Here is a 15,372-nt window from a genome sequence, read left to right as displayed (position 1 = left end):
AAGAGAGCCATTTAATGGACTTCTAAATGAAGAAGGGTTCCATCATGATTTGTAAAAATGTTGAGTTTCCCAAGACATACCTGAGAATCACTAGAGTGGGTCAGTGTGATGTGTGTGTGTGTGTGTGTGTGTGTAAAAATAGATATTGTCATTAAATCTATCTATCTATCAAATCTAAGTATTTTCTCTCCTATCCATCCTGTTTTTACTGTTTTTACTCTAACTCCCTCACTCTACCATGCGCATTTCTGGCATTTCTCTCCAGCTGTCATTTCTGCTACATGACACTACATGCCATTGTAGATCCTGCACATGTCTATATGGGTCAGGTGAGCAAGAGTTGAGCCACAGTTAATCTGAGATGTGGGAGGAGCCTTTTTGTCCCTCTGGAATATGAGAGTATGAGAACACGGTTAGGATCTGCCTCAAGGCCCTCTCTCTCTCCTCCTTGCAGCCTCTGGGAGCTGCTGGAAGACCACGCCTCCAGGTTCTGATAGAGCATGAGGCTTTCTCCCCCATAACAGCTTCATTGCATATTGAATCTTAGCAACAGTTCAGGATTGTTTCCCCCATCACTAGGTATTCCACAGCACTGTTTCAATCATGGGATCCCTTTTAGTTAAGTATCGGTCTTTTTAATGAGTGGAACAAGGACTCAGGGACTTGGAACCTTGAGGGTTATTTTTCCTTTTAATTTGTATGTAAATAATATACTGTCTTGGTTTATTGTACCCTCCTTGGCCAAATCAGCCTGGCTTTATTCTTGCCTTGCTTTTCATGGGTGTGTCTGACTGCCATCCACATTACTCTGCCTTCAGTTTCTGGTTCCTACCGTATTGCCTTCGTCCATTTGTACCGCTATAATGAACTATCATAAACTTAGTAGCTTAAAAGTAACAGAACTCCATTTCTATCAGTTCTAGAAGCTGTGAAGTCCAAGATCAAGGCAAAAAAGCTAATTCATACTCTTTCTCTCTTTCTCTCTCTCTCTCCCTTCTCCCTGCCCCCCCCACTATGTAGCCCAGGCTACCCTTGAACTTATGATCTTTATGCCTCAGCCTCCCAAGTGCTGATATTACAGGTATGCCCTATCATGCCCACCTTGTAATCTCTGTTATAAAGGTACAAATGCCAGTCACAAAGCTTGTTGCCTCAACCCTAATCGACACTCCAAAACCCCACCTCCAAACACCATCACCCTGATCATTTCAACACAGGATATAGATCTTCTTTCTTTCTTCCTGAAGGTCCTTTCCATCACTTGCTCCTCCTTATATTAACCCTCTTTTACTTTTCCTTGCTTCTTCTATCCTCAAATAATAGCCGGAAGGGGCGCTGTGGCTTAAGTGGTAGAGCGCTAGCCTTGAGCTGAAGAGCTGAGGGACAGCGCCCAGGCCCAAAGTTCAGGCCTCACGACAGACCAAAAAAACAAAAAAAAAGCTGGGCTGGGAAAGTGGCTCAGTGGTAGAGTGCTTGCCTTGCATGCCTGAGGCCCTGGGTTCGATTCCTCTGCGCCACATAAGCAAAAAGAAAAAAGCCGGAAGTGGCGCTGTGGCTCAAGTGGTAGAGCGCTAGCCTTGAGCTGAAGAGCTGAGGGACAGCGCCCAGGCCCAGAGTTCAGGCACCATGACCAGACCCAAAAAAAAAAAAAAAAAATCAAGACCTGTGAGGTGTTTAATCTGAGGTGTCAAATTGACAGCTGTTTAGACATTATTCAGGAAGATCACAAGTTAACGGGCACATGACAAGATCTTGTTCTCAAAACATTTAAATAATTTTTCAAAAATCAACAAAGATGTTAAGACACATCGCCAAAGAAGATTTACAAATGATTAAGCTCATGAAAAGGTATTATTTTGGATATTGAAAATATGCCAATTCTGGAAGTGGCGCTGTGGCTCAAGCAGTAGAGTGCTAGCCTTCAGCTGGAAAACGCAAGACAGCTACCAGGCTGAGTTCAAGCCCTATGACTGACCAAAATAAAATAAAATAAAATAAATAAGAAAATATGCCAATTCAACACAATGTTCCACATTCCTCTAGAGTGGCTATAATGAAAACACCTGATGGTAGAAGAGACTGACAAGAATGTAGAGTGCTCAGACAAGCATTGGCAAGGATTTGTCAAAATTGGTTTTAAAAAAATTAGAGAACAATTTAGTAGGATTTCTTTAAAGATTCAGATTTACTGCTGAGAGCCTATGGCTCAAGCCTGCAATCCTAGCTACACAGGAGGCTGAGAGGTGAGGCTCAAACCCAGCCCTAGCAGCAAAGTACGTGAGATTCTTATCTCCATTTCTACAAGTAACCAGGAAAAAAGCCAGAAGTGGAACTGTGACTCAATAGTAGAGCACAAGCCTTGAGTAAAAAAAGCTAAGAAACAGCATCCAGGGTCTTAGTACAAAGCCTAAATCCCAACATAGGCACATATGCACACACACACACACACACACACACACACACACACACACACACACACACACACACACAGTGAGGAGCATATTTTAAAACCACTGATAACATACCCATAAACAGATGCATGTTATTATTCAAACAACAAAATAATCCTCTGAGATTAAAAAAGGACTGTGCCATTACTACACAAAACAACACAGATTAATCTCAAAAATGTACATAGCAGGGTTGGGAAGGTGGCTCAGTGGTAGAGTGCTTGCCTTGCATGCATGAAGCCCTGGGGTCAATTCCTCAGCACCACATAAGCAGAAAAAGCTGGAAGTGGGGCCGAAGCTCAAGTGGTAGAGTGCTAGTCTATAGCTGAAGAGCTGAGGGACAGCGCCCAGGCCCAAAGTTCAGGCCCCATGACCCACCAAAAAAAAAAATGTTGAGCTGGGAAGGTGGCTCAGTGGCAGAGAGCTTGCCTTGCATGCATGAGGCCCTGGGTTCCATTCCTCAGCACCACACAAGCAAAAAGAAAAAAAGCTAGAAGTGGCGCTGTGGCTCAAGTGGTAGAGCACAAGCCTTGAGCTGAAGAGCTGAGAGACAGTGCCCAGGCCCAGAGTTCAGGCTCCATGACCGGACCAAAAAAAAAAAAAAAAATGTAACATAGCATAGGAAATCAAAATAGGAGTATTTGTGTACTGAAGCAATCATTATGTAGTTTTAGAACCATGAAACAACCTAAAATGATAGAAATCAAATGAGCACCTCCATAGAACACAGAATTATCAATTGCCATGGAGAACTTTCTGGAAAAATGGAAATGCTATAGGTCTTCACTAGACTGGTAAGGGACTCACTATACACATTTGTCAATTTTGAATAAATTGTATATGAAAACGTGTATTCATTATGCTAATGACACCTCTGTTATATAAGAGGGAAAAGTAGGATGTGGTGCTGTGGCTCAAGTGGCTCACCTTGAGCTGAAGAGCTCAGAGACAGCGCCCCGACTCAGAGTTCAAGCCCCATGACCGACAAAAAAAGGGGGGGAAAGTAAAGGGTGATAGAATAAGCATATTCTAGAGGCTTAGGAGGAAATAACTGCTGAGAAGCTGGGACTCTGGGGGGGAGGGGATGAGGAGACAAAAGCAACCTTGAATTCCCCAAGGTCACAGAGCAGCACAGGGTGACCTTTGTCTTTACCTCCAAGAGCAACCTGCAGACAAATCCCCATCCCTTCTTCACCACCCTCAGAGGCAGCACTAATTGTCTGTGGGCTGTGGCTCCTAATCCTGACAAAAATGATGAGCTGTTTCTCCCCATAGAATGGGTATCCTGGGATTCCGTCCTCCATCATTTCATCCTGTCTCCATCTCCACCCTCAGAGCCACTAAACAATAAGTTAATTAACTAGAGTGAGGGCAAGATCTGGAGGGTGCAGCGCTGCCTCTGGTCAGAGTGATGGGAAGTGATTGGTGCATGGCTTCTTCATCAGCCCAGCTGGATTCACATCCCTGCCTTGCTGCTCACTGACTCCATTTCCAGAACAAGCTATCTCTCTTCTGTGTGCTTTCATTTTTTACTGAATTGCTATGGATGATAATAATATCCAGCTCTTCAAGTTGTGATAAGAAGCAGCACACATAAAGCGTCCAAGGAAATAAAGTCTGGCAAGCATTGCTCTCATCAATTGCAAGTGAAGAAAAAAATGTAGGTGGACCTAATGCCTACAGCAAGAGTGACATATTCTTAATCATTTGGCTTGGGTTCCCATTGTGAGAATCAGGTGGAAACTCAGCCAGTGCAAAAGCTCCTGGTCAATGGGAAGCGCTAGCAACAAGGTGATGAGGGGATTCTGACATTATTCCAAGTAAGTCACAAGTTTACTCTTCTACTGCCACATGTCCTCCGTACTGTTCATAATCAACCAGTTGCTGGTGGCTCTCAGCTGTAATCCTGTTTAGGAAGCTGAGATCTAAGGGTTGTCATGTAAAGCCAGCCCAGGCAGGAAAGTTGATGAGACTAGTCATCAAAAAGCTAGAAGAGCTGTGGCTTAAGTGATAGAGCATCAGCCTCCAGTGAAAAAAATAAGAGACAGTGCCCAGGCCCTCAGTTCAAGTCTAAAGAATTCCTGTATCCCTCTCACTTATATTAACAAATTATTGATATTTGCTACTTCTTTCAATTACATATTTTCTTTGAATATGAAATTAGGTTTATTCTCAGCTCTTGGAGAGTGGATAGCATATGCTATCACTTCACATTTCAATGGAAATTCCTTTATACAAAAGGAAAATCCAACTCATGTGTTACATTATGCTGTTTTCATGCACACTCGCGCACGTGCATGCACATACACTATTACTAGGACTTGAATTCAGACCTAGGTGCTATCTTTGAGGGTTTTTGGTCAAAGATAACATTCTACCACTTGAGCCACAGCCCCACTTCCATCTCTCTTTTTGGGGGGAGGGTGATTAATTGCTAACAAGAGTCACGCACATTTGTCTGAACTGGCTGTGAACTGTGATTCCTACATCTCAACCTCCTGAGTAATTAGGATTACAGGTGTGAACCACAGGTGCCAGCATTAAATAATTAACTTTTAAAGAAAAAAAAAATCATGACCTCTGGGGGAGAAGTAGTAATGATGTAAGGAAAATAGAAGAAGACAAAAAAGAGAGTCTGGACAAACAGGAAGATGGCTATTCACCCCACCTTACCTTGGAGCTCACTGTGTCTCAGCACTGTCTTACACAGCAATCACTCCTGTGGTTTCTCAACTCACCCACCCAGATTCCTCAACTGCACTCCTCATCCAGAGATCCTCTACAGCTCATTTGTTTCAGTTCTGGGAGTCTCGGCCATGTTCATGCATTCCCCATATCTGCTGAGTACACAAGGCCACATTCCCACAGCCCCTCACCTTCTCCTGGGGCCAGAACCCCTCTCTGAGCTTGTACTTGAAGGCTGGTTGTTTTGGGGACTGAGGGAAAGCGACTAGAGAGGCCACAGACCTTCCTGGGATGGACTGCATCATCCATGGGGAAACTTTCAATAAAGTAACAATAATATTTAAGTCAATGTTGCAGTTTCTTTTTGTATCCAGGAGTTTCCATAGAAATGTAAAGTGATAAAAAGGAATTACATGTGCTGTCTACTCTCCAGGAGCTTAGAATAGTCCTAATTTCATATACAAAGAACAGATGAAACCAAAAATGGGGCAAATGTTAATAATTTATTAATATAAGTAAGAGGGATATAAGAATTCTTTTGAAGCCGGGCGCTGGTGGCTCACGCCTGTAATCCTAGCTACTCAGGAGGCTGAGATCTGAGGATCATGGTTCAAAGCCAGCCCGGGCAGGAGAGACCGTGAGACTCCTATCTCCAATAAACCACCAGAAAACTGGAAGTGGTGCTGTAGCTCAAGTGGTAGAGCGCTAGCCTTGAGCTGAAGAGCTGAGGGACAGCGCCCAGGCCCAGAGTTCAAGCCCCACAACTGACAAAAAAAAGAATTCTTTTGACTAATCTTGGAAATTTCCTGATGTTTTCAGTTTTTACATTAAAAATATAAATACAATGAAGTCATACAATGAATAAATACAATAAAAGCAATATTAAAGAAATACTCATTTCTCCTTCAACATTTCAATTCTCAGTTAGTGATTGTAACTATGGGTGGAATCTTACCACAAAGAGAAATTAATTAATTTTTTATTGCTTTATTATCTCCACACTCTTCGCCCTCAAGCAGGAAGGCAGAGGCATCATGGGAGACTTCATCATGCCCCACATCCCTGCTGTCCTTGCTGCTCTGCAGTCTTGAGCAGGAAAGGCAGAGGAAGAGGAGCTGTTGGAAGGTGCTGTGCCTGACAGAGCAGGGGCAGGGAAGAAACGTCCACTTGCCTTCACATGACAGTCCACCACGGTGAACTTTTATACACTGCATCAAATCACACTCCAGCTAGACAGCAACTGGCCATGGCCAACCAAAGCTCTCCAGTGGGCTTCCTCCTTCTGGGCTTCTCAGAACACCCACGCCTAGAAAAGATTCTCTTCGTGGTTGTCCTGTTTTCCTACCTCCTCACTCTGACGGGCAATACGCTCATCATCCTGCTGTCCTCGCTGGACCCCAGGCTCCGCTCTCCAATGTACTTCTTCCTCTCCAACCTCTCCTTCTTAGACCTCTGCTTCACCACTAGTTGTGTCCCCCAGATGTTGGTCAACCTCTGGGGTCCCCAAAAGACCATCAGCTTCCTGGGGTGCTCTGTCCAGCTCTTCATCTTCCTGTCCCTCGGGACCACCGAGTGCATCCTGCTGGCGGTGATGGCCTTTGACCGCTATGTGGCTGTGTGCCAACCCCTGCACTATGCCACCATCGTCCACCCCCGCCTGTGCCGGCAGCTGGCAGCGGTGGCCTGGGTCATTGGGCTGGTAGAGTCCATAGTCCAGACACCACCCACCCTCCGCCTGCCCTTCTGTCCCCACCATGAGGTGGATGATTTTGTCTGCGAGGTGCCAGCTCTCATTAGACTCTCCTGCGGGGACACCACCTACAATGAAATCCAGATGGCCGTGGCCAGTGTCTTCATCTTGGTTGTACCTCTCAGTCTCATCCTTGTCTCTTATGGGGCCATTGCCCGGGCAGTCCTGAGGATTAACTCTGCTATGGCATGGAAAAAAGCTTTAGGGACGTGCTCCTCCCATCTTATTGTGGTCACCCTTTTCTACAGCTCTGTCATTGCTGTCTACCTGCAGCCCAAAAATCCCTATGCCCAAGAGAGGGGCAAGTTCTTTGGTCTCTTCTATGCAGTGGGCACTCCCTGTCTCAACCCTCTCATCTACACCCTGAGGAATAAGGAGGTGAAGAGGGCATTCAGGAGGTTGCTGGGGAAAGATGGAGAATCCAGGGGGAGCTGAAGGAGAGCCACTTAGTGGACTTCTAAATGAAGAAGGGTTCCATCACGATTTCTAAAAATGCTGAGCTCCCAAGACACACTGCACTTGGTGAATTGGAGCAAGCTCACCTAGTTTCTTCTGCAAATGCAACTTATGGGTTTCCCTGTGGCCCTTCTTGATCCTGCAGCTGCAACCCAGTGTTGGCTGCCACATATGTGGCTACAGTAGCCACCTTTGGGCTCTTCAGAGATGTGAGGACAAATGACAGGCTTCTGGCTAACCAAAATGAATTTTTTGTGCCATCTGCAGCTAGTGTCAATGGGCAGCCTGTTTTTGCCAACATCACACTGCCCGTGAATACCCTGACAGAGCCATACCTCCCGGTTGTACAAAGCCTCACAGCAGACACCATTAGGTCACTCCATGAAGAGCTAGACACCTGCTCCTGTGTGCAAAAAGACCTGGAGCAAAGGATCAGGAGCACTTTGCAGGACAACAGTTGGAAGGGAGATGGAAGAGTTTAATTGAAATTAGCATTCCTGAGTGTCAGCCTTTGATAGTGCTGGTGAGACCTGATCTAGTTACAGATCTTATAGTAGAAAAGGATGTCTTTTTTTCCTGAACCCTGGGCCTGGGCTCTGTCCTTCAGCTCTTCAGCTCAAGGCAAGTGCTCTACCACTTGAGCCACAGTGCCACTACTGGTTTTCTGGTGGTTAATTGGAGATAATAGTCTCACGAACTTTCCTGCCAGGGCTGGCTTTAAACCAGGATCCTCAGATCTCAGCCTCCTGAGTAGCTAGGATTATAGGCGTGAGCTACAGCACCAGGCTGCAAGGGGAGGCTTTGTGGGATGTCCAGCAGGTCATGTCCAGTGATGTGCCTGGAGCCAGCACCTGTCTCCTTGAGGAGTTCATTGTTCAAGTTTCAGGAATTTTATAAACCTGTTGTTTAACATCATCATTATTTTAAAACGAAGTCATGTGAGTTCCTTGTCAAATATATATTATTAAAGCAAAGGGAATAAACTCATCACTTGCTAGTTATTTTACTGAATTTTGCTATTATCTATGCTCTTGTGGTTATTTATACGGTATATCCGTATAACAAAATAATGTATCATGTGCACCTCTTTCCAACTCCATATTTACAGTGACACACTGACAGTTTAAAATTAGCTATGATAGGCTGGGAGCTGGTGGCTATAATTATACCTCAAATCTTGCTACCTGGGAGAATGAGAATGGGAGGCTCAAAATTCAAGGCCAGTCTTAGGCAGGAAAAAAAAAAAAAAAAACAATACCCTTTCTCAATGCATAGCCAGGCCCAGTAGCATACACCTGACATTCCAAGCAACATGGGAGGCTGAGGGGGGTGGAGATGGGGGATCATTATTGTCACCAGACCAGGCAGGACAAGTCCACTAAGAGTCCCTTCTCCACAGAATAGAAACTGGACAGAGTGGCCTAGACCAATGACCCCAGCAACAACGGGAAGGCCGACAGCTCAGAGATAACCTCTCCTACATCCTTTAAAGGTGACATGAATCAACGTTTGGACTGAAATATCCCCTTTACATTGTACTATTGTTTGTGATTGCCTGGGTTTATGGGGAAGGAAGTATAGACTCAAGAGCTCCTGCTTCACCTTGTCCACCACTATAAATCTTATTCCACAAATGAAACCAACAATCCGGGGATTCTGCCAACTACTGAACATGTGCATTCCATATATTCAGAGACTTGCATCTGTGAGAAACAGGGGTATGCTATGCCATGGGCCTGGGCTGGGTGACACCCCCCCCCTCCCCATGAGACCTCACTGCAACTAAGGAAGCATCTTAATGATTCAGCTATATCACACAAGGGTTAAGTTATATGTCCCAAGTCTTCTACCAAGCCCAGGCTATTATAATTCTGTTACTACAGCACGATGCATCTCAGAGAAAGTGGAATGGAAAAGGAAGCAGTTGAGAACTTGTAAAATTATGGGCCTGCATGGGTGAATCAGGAAATGGAGAAGTATCTGCGTGAGACTCATTAAAGGTAGAAGGGAAAGAAACATCGTCTTTGTTCTTCCTACTGGCAGAGAAGCAATGGGTGACCTTTTTACCTGCCCTAGTGATGACAATCACTGGCATATTCCTTCTAGAAGGTCTCCTGATCCACCACAATTAGTGGGTAATTAATTATCCCTAAGGCCTTAGAATTAATGAGTTCTTTCTCTGGGAGAGAGAGCTCTCCCTTGCCCTCTCTTACTCCCTCCCTCCCTCCACACCACACTAGGTCAGCCTTTCTACCACCTGGGCCACTAAAATAGAGACTAGCTCCCCTCCCCACCCCAAAACCTTCCTAGCACAGAGGTATCTCTGACCTGAAGAGAGAGAAAGTAGTTTGTGGTGAATAGCTGATCCCATTTTACAAGTTCACAAATCAACTTTGATCTTACTCTTGCCTTCAGCATGTTATTTAAACTTTCTTTTCTTCAACTTCTTCACATTAAGAGGAAGATAATAATACACAGCATTGTCATGGATCATCAGAGGTATGCTAATTAATGTTTGGCTAGAGGTAGGCAGTGCCCTAAGTTGTAATATTTGCCCACTTGGACTCCTATATTCAAACTACCAATCGTTTAATAGCTGGCTTACAAAATTCCTGAAAATTTAATAGCCAAGTGATAGAATGAGCTGAGTTATGTGCTCAGAAAAGTGCCTGAAGTGACCTTAAAAATTCCTGCAACAACCAGAAATCTATTTGATCATTCAAAGATGAGCATTCCTCTTTAGTTTTAGTTTTCTTCTTGATGTCCAAGGAGAGTACAGAAATGAGCCAAGAGTTTTTACCACCGGTAATTGCTGGCTGAAGAGATTTTTCTTGGATTGAGGGTAAGTAAAACATGTGCTATGAAATACCAGTTTCCACAAATCCTGAAGAGCAGAGCCCCAAACTTGGAATTCAGTAGGGTGAGTTTTTATCAGAAACCTTGAATCAGACTGGTCTGACAGTCTCACCTCTCAAGCCAGACAGCCACAGGCTACTCTCAACCAAAACTCTCTTATAAGCTTCCTCTTGGATTTCTCAGAACACCTGAGGTGAAAAAGATGCTCTAGAATTTTAGTCCTGGCATGTATTGACTAGATGACTTTAGATATGTTACTTAGCCTGAAACTGTTGATAAAATTGGAGTGGTAAGAACCAGATGTTCAGGATGTGATTAGGACTGTGCAGGGCCCATCCATAAGAAGCACTCAAGAAATCTACTAGTAGCAATGCTATCTACTATCATAGACCCCCTTTAAGGAATCCCTCCCCCCAATCCAGGCCCTGTTTCTGAGCACAATGCTAGCACCTTGTGGCTCCATAAACAAAAATAAATATGCAAGCCAATAAGTAACTGCATCAAAAAAAGAAAGTAATTAGGAGAAAAAAATAAGTGAATAGGATCAAAAGAGAGAAAATGGGCAGTGTCACTAAAGAAATCTAATCTAAAAGAGATCCATCAGTAAGGCAGAAAAGGGAAGGGAATAGAATGCCAAGAGAATGCCCCAGTTAGAAATGCAGGGAATTGACTACAATACTAGTGGGGGTGAAGAAGAAGTACTTGACTGTCCTTTGAGGTTTTATACAAGTTATTGTATAGCACAAAGGAAACAAGCTGGTGGGGGGGATCTTCTGTGCAATGATATATTCTGAAGGTAGATGGTATCAGCTGAAAACTGGTAAATATGCTGAAAAGCACTATAGACATCCAAAGGGTGGATTGTATGGCATGAGAAATTACATCTCAAAAATAAGAAATAATAATAATTTAAAATTCAAAATCAAGTCTGCTAGTGGCACACACCTGTAATGCTAGGGGCTCAGGAGGGTTATGTCGGAGAATAAAGGTTCATAGCAAGCTTGGGCAGGAAAGTCCCTGAGACTTTTATCCCCAATTTACCAACAAAAAGCTGGAAATGGGGCTGGGAAGGTGGCTCAGTGGTAAGAGTGCTTGCCTCACATGCATGAAGCCCTGGGTTCGATTCCTCAGCACCACATAAGCAGAAAAAACTGGAAGTGGTGCGCTAGCACTAAGAGACAGCATCCAGGCTCAGAGTTCAGCCCCTGGCCGCGCGCACACACACACACACACAAAGTTGGAAGTGGACATGTGGCTCAAGTGGCAGAGCACCAGCCTTAAGCTAAAAAGCCAAGCACAGGAGCATGAGGCCCTGAGTCCAAGCTGGACTGGAACATACACACACCGAAGAGAGAGAGAGAGAGAGAGAGAGAGAGAGAGAGAGAGAGAGAGAGAGAGAGAGAGAGAGAGAGAGAGAGAGAGAGAGAGAGAGAGGAGAATCATTCCATCTTCAAAGACAAGAAATGGAGAAGTCAGGGAAGGGTGCACAGACACGTGAAATATTTGTTTCGTTCTTTAACCTGTGTCGGTGTTGCCTTCACTATTCTTTGTACTGTGGAGATCTGCCTTCTTCACATTTTATTTGAATATACAATATTTTAAATATTAAAGAAAAACATATTGGGGGTAGAGGAAACAGTAAGAGAAAAAGAACAAAGGAAAAGCAGAAGGTTCTGGTTGAAAGTGAGGTATGACGGGCTTAGCACAAAGGAGGACCTGCTTCTCATCGTATGGTCCCCCAGCACCTCACCTCTTCCCTCATCCCCACCCTACAGCCTGTGCTTTCCTGAGATACTTTAAGACCAGAGTACTCTGAATATTCAGTTTAACTTTCAGAATGGCTGTAGCCTCCCATCCTGTCTCTGAGCTGCTATATGCCCAATACTTCTTCCTTCATTTTTTTGTTTCTTGTTTTTTGTCAGTCATGGTACTTGAACTCAGGGCCTAGGTGCTGTCCCTGAGCTTTTTCCACTCAAGACTAGTGCTCTGCCACTTTTAGCCACAACACCACTTCCAATTTTCTAGTGAATTGAAGATAAGAGTCTCATAGACCTTCCTGCTAAGACTGGCTTTGAACCCCAAGGCTCAGATCTTAGCCTCCTGCGTGGCTAGGATTATAGGTGTGAGCCGCCAGTTCTCGGCAGTACTTCTTACTTTTATTCAAAATTAAAAATCTACCCATTTCTCTAGAAAGTTTTCTAACATAAATTCTTCCCTAAATTTGTCTTTCACTTTACAGCCTCTTGGGCTGGCATGTGGCTCAATGGTAGAGTTGTTACCCTAGTGCCCTGGGTTTCTCCTAGAACATCAAAAGATTAAAAGATTACTATATAAACTTTTTCCTCATGCTGGTATGGCTGGCCTCTAAATCCTTCATATTCCAGTGAACTACCGGGGATTTTAACATATGTAAGGTCATTTTTCACCCCCCACCTATAAGGTTCTGGTTCCTGGGACACCTTGTGGACCAATTTCCCTAACCAGGACAGCTGGTTGAGTGGCATAGATTGTTTTGTGTTTTGGGAGGTTTGGGGTTTTTTTGGTGGGGGAGGGGGGTTGGGAAGAGTTTCTCTGAAATGAAAAAAAAATCTCTGTCATAGATAAACATTTTATCTACGGTAAACTCTATAAATGAAGTGGTGCCAAATCAAAACACATATTGCCATTCATTCCATTTTACTCCACCAACTAATAAATAATTAAGCCTACAGGGATAATACATAATTATAAAGCTCATTCAAAATGTAGTAATTTGAATTTCTTTTTCCAGTCCTAGGGATCCAACCCAGAGCATGTGCTAGTAAACATTCTACCACTGAGCCAAATCACTAGCTGCAAAATATATTATTTGGCTAATTCCTCCAATAAATAAATGAGGAATAATACAACAGAAATGTACTCTGAAGGACTGAGAATGTTTCTCAGTGGAAGGGCATTGGGTTCAGTCCCCAACATCACAAACAACAACAACAACAACAACAATAATAATAATAATAATAATAATACAGAATAGCATGTCCAGTAAATTTCTGCTGAATGATGAATGAGTTAATTAACCCATGTTTGACATTAGCCTCTTTTTTTCATCTCAATCAGGAAATCAGTGGCACCAGGGCACGGCACCATCTATTGTCTGCCATATTCCTGATTTCCTCACTCTTACTGGACCTCAAACCAAGAGGAGCAGGGGAAGTGAAGGGGCTTCTGGTAATGTGCCTGGGAAAGAGTCTGGGAAAACAGGTAAAGGAGGAACATTCCTGGCATCACTTGACAAGTATGAACTTTCTATAAGACATACTGAGCGGGGCACCTGTGGCTCATTCCTGCAATCCCAGCTTCTCAGGAGACTGAGATCTAAAGATTTCAGCCTTGAGGTTTAAAAAGAAAAGCTAAGGGATAGTGCCCAGGCCAAGAGTTTAAGCCCCAGTACCAACACACACACACACACACACACACACACACACACACACACATTGAATTATAGTAGTCTGATAGCCTCATCTTCCAGCAACTGGCCATGGCCAACCAAAGCTCTCCAGTGGGCTTCCTCCTTCTGGGCTTCTCAGAACACCCATGCCTAGAAAAGATTCTCTTCGTGGTTGTCCTGTTTTCCTACCTCCTCACTCTGACCGGCAATATGCTCATCATCCTGCTGTCCTCGCTGGACCCCAGGCTCCGCTCTCCAATGTACTTCTTCCTCTCCAACCTCTCCTTCTTAGACCTCTGCTTCACCACTAGTTGTGTCCCCCAGATGTTGGTCAACCTCTGGGGTCCCCAAAAGACCATCAGCTTCCTGGGGTGCTCTGTCCAGCTCTTCATCTTCCTGTCCCTCGGGACCTCTGAGTGCATCCTCCTGACGGTGATGGCCTTTGACCGCTATGTGGCTGTGTGCCAACCCCTGCACTATGCCACCATCGTCCACCCCCGCCTGTGCCGGCAGCTGGCAGCGGTGGCCTGGGTCATTGGGCTGGTGGAGTCCATGGTCCAGATACCACCCACCCTCCGCCTGCCCTTCTGTCCCCACCATGAGGTGGATGATTTTGTCTGCGAGGTGCCAGCTCTCATTAGACTCTCCTGCGGGGACACCACCTACAATGAAATCCAGATGGCTGTGGCCAGTGTCCTCCTCTTGGTTGTACCTCTCAGTCTCATCCTTGTCTCTTATGGGGCCATTGCCCGGGCAGTCCTGAGGATTAACTCTGCAGAAGGGCAGAGGAAAGCCTTTGGGACCTGCTCCTCCCATCTTCTTGTGGTCACCCTCTTCTACAGCTCAGCCATTGCTGGCTACCTGCAGCCCAAAAATCCCTATGCCCAAGAGAGGGGCAAGTTCTTTGGTCTCTTCTATGCTGTGGGCACTCCCTGTCTTAATCCTCTCATCTACACGCTGAGGAACAAGGAAGTGAAGAGGGCGTTCTGGAGATTGCTAGGGAAGGAAGTGGAGCCCAGATAGAACTGACAGCCACTTAGTTGGCTTATAATTTAGGTATATTCTGCATGCCTTCTCAGGTAGTCTGAGATCTGGACCTCTCTGGCTTCTTCACACCTGTCATGCTACAGCAACAGATGACAGGGGAGTGTGTGTGTGTGTGTGTGTGTGTGTGTGTGTGTGTGTGTGTGTGTGTGTGTGTGTATGTGTGTGTGTGTGTGTGTGTGTGTGTGTGAGAGAGAGAGAGAGAGAGAGAGAGAGAGAGATGGAGAATGGAAATGTAAGAGGGAGATCAGTATTTTATGTGAAACATCATCACCAGAATCAAATGTAATATTCTCTTTTCTCTATTTTATCAATTCACCTCCATAATCACTTTCCTAATGCAATCATTTCCATTTCTAATTCTTTGTCATGTTGTCTTCAATTCCAATTTTAATTCCTCCTCTATTTTGAGTTTCTTCCCATGTACATGTATGGTTTGCATTCTCAGTCTATTTTATCCCCCCAAATGTCAATGAAAAAGGAGGGGAAACTGAAGCCTAATAAATTTAGAACCAGCATTAACTTGTGTGCCTAAATCTATGTCTCATGAATTCTAGGTCAAACAACTCCCAAACATACTGTGTTACTTTCATACCATAATCAAATATTTCGGAATCCTTCAGCTTGAAGCTAGAGCCTTGAAGATAAACCTTAACTTCAGTCTTTGTATTGCTTCTCTTTAAAATGCCTATCACCAGCTCAGA

General features: G+C 44.4%; 2 protein-coding genes across 2 annotated transcripts; both read left to right on the top strand.

Moving 5' to 3' along the window:
• Positions 1–6,381: 6,381 nt before the first annotated feature.
• Positions 6,382–7,320, top strand: LOC138827783 (olfactory receptor 2H1-like). Its single transcript, XM_070023398.1, has one exon. It carries the CDS (start codon positions 6,382–6,384, stop codon positions 7,318–7,320), a length of 939 nt encoding a protein of 312 aa, XP_069879499.1.
• Positions 7,321–13,407: 6,087 nt separating this feature from the next.
• LOC138827935 (olfactory receptor 2H2-like) lies at positions 13,408–14,647 on the top strand. The gene is made up of 2 exons (XM_070023514.1): positions 13,408–13,437; positions 13,706–14,647. Exons 1-2 carry the CDS (start codon positions 13,408–13,410, stop codon positions 14,645–14,647), a joined length of 972 nt encoding a protein of 323 aa, XP_069879615.1.
• The last annotated feature ends 725 nt before the right edge of the window (positions 14,648–15,372 follow it).

This window comes from Dipodomys merriami, unplaced genomic scaffold (assembly GCF_024711535.1).
Source record: "Dipodomys merriami isolate MVZ:Mamm:240054 unplaced genomic scaffold, mDipMer1.0.p SCAF_16, whole genome shotgun sequence".
NCBI classification, from domain to species: Eukaryota; Metazoa; Chordata; class Mammalia; order Rodentia; family Heteromyidae; genus Dipodomys; species Dipodomys merriami.
Note: the sequence above shows the minus strand (reverse complement) of the source record. Positions and strands in the feature narration are given on the sequence as shown.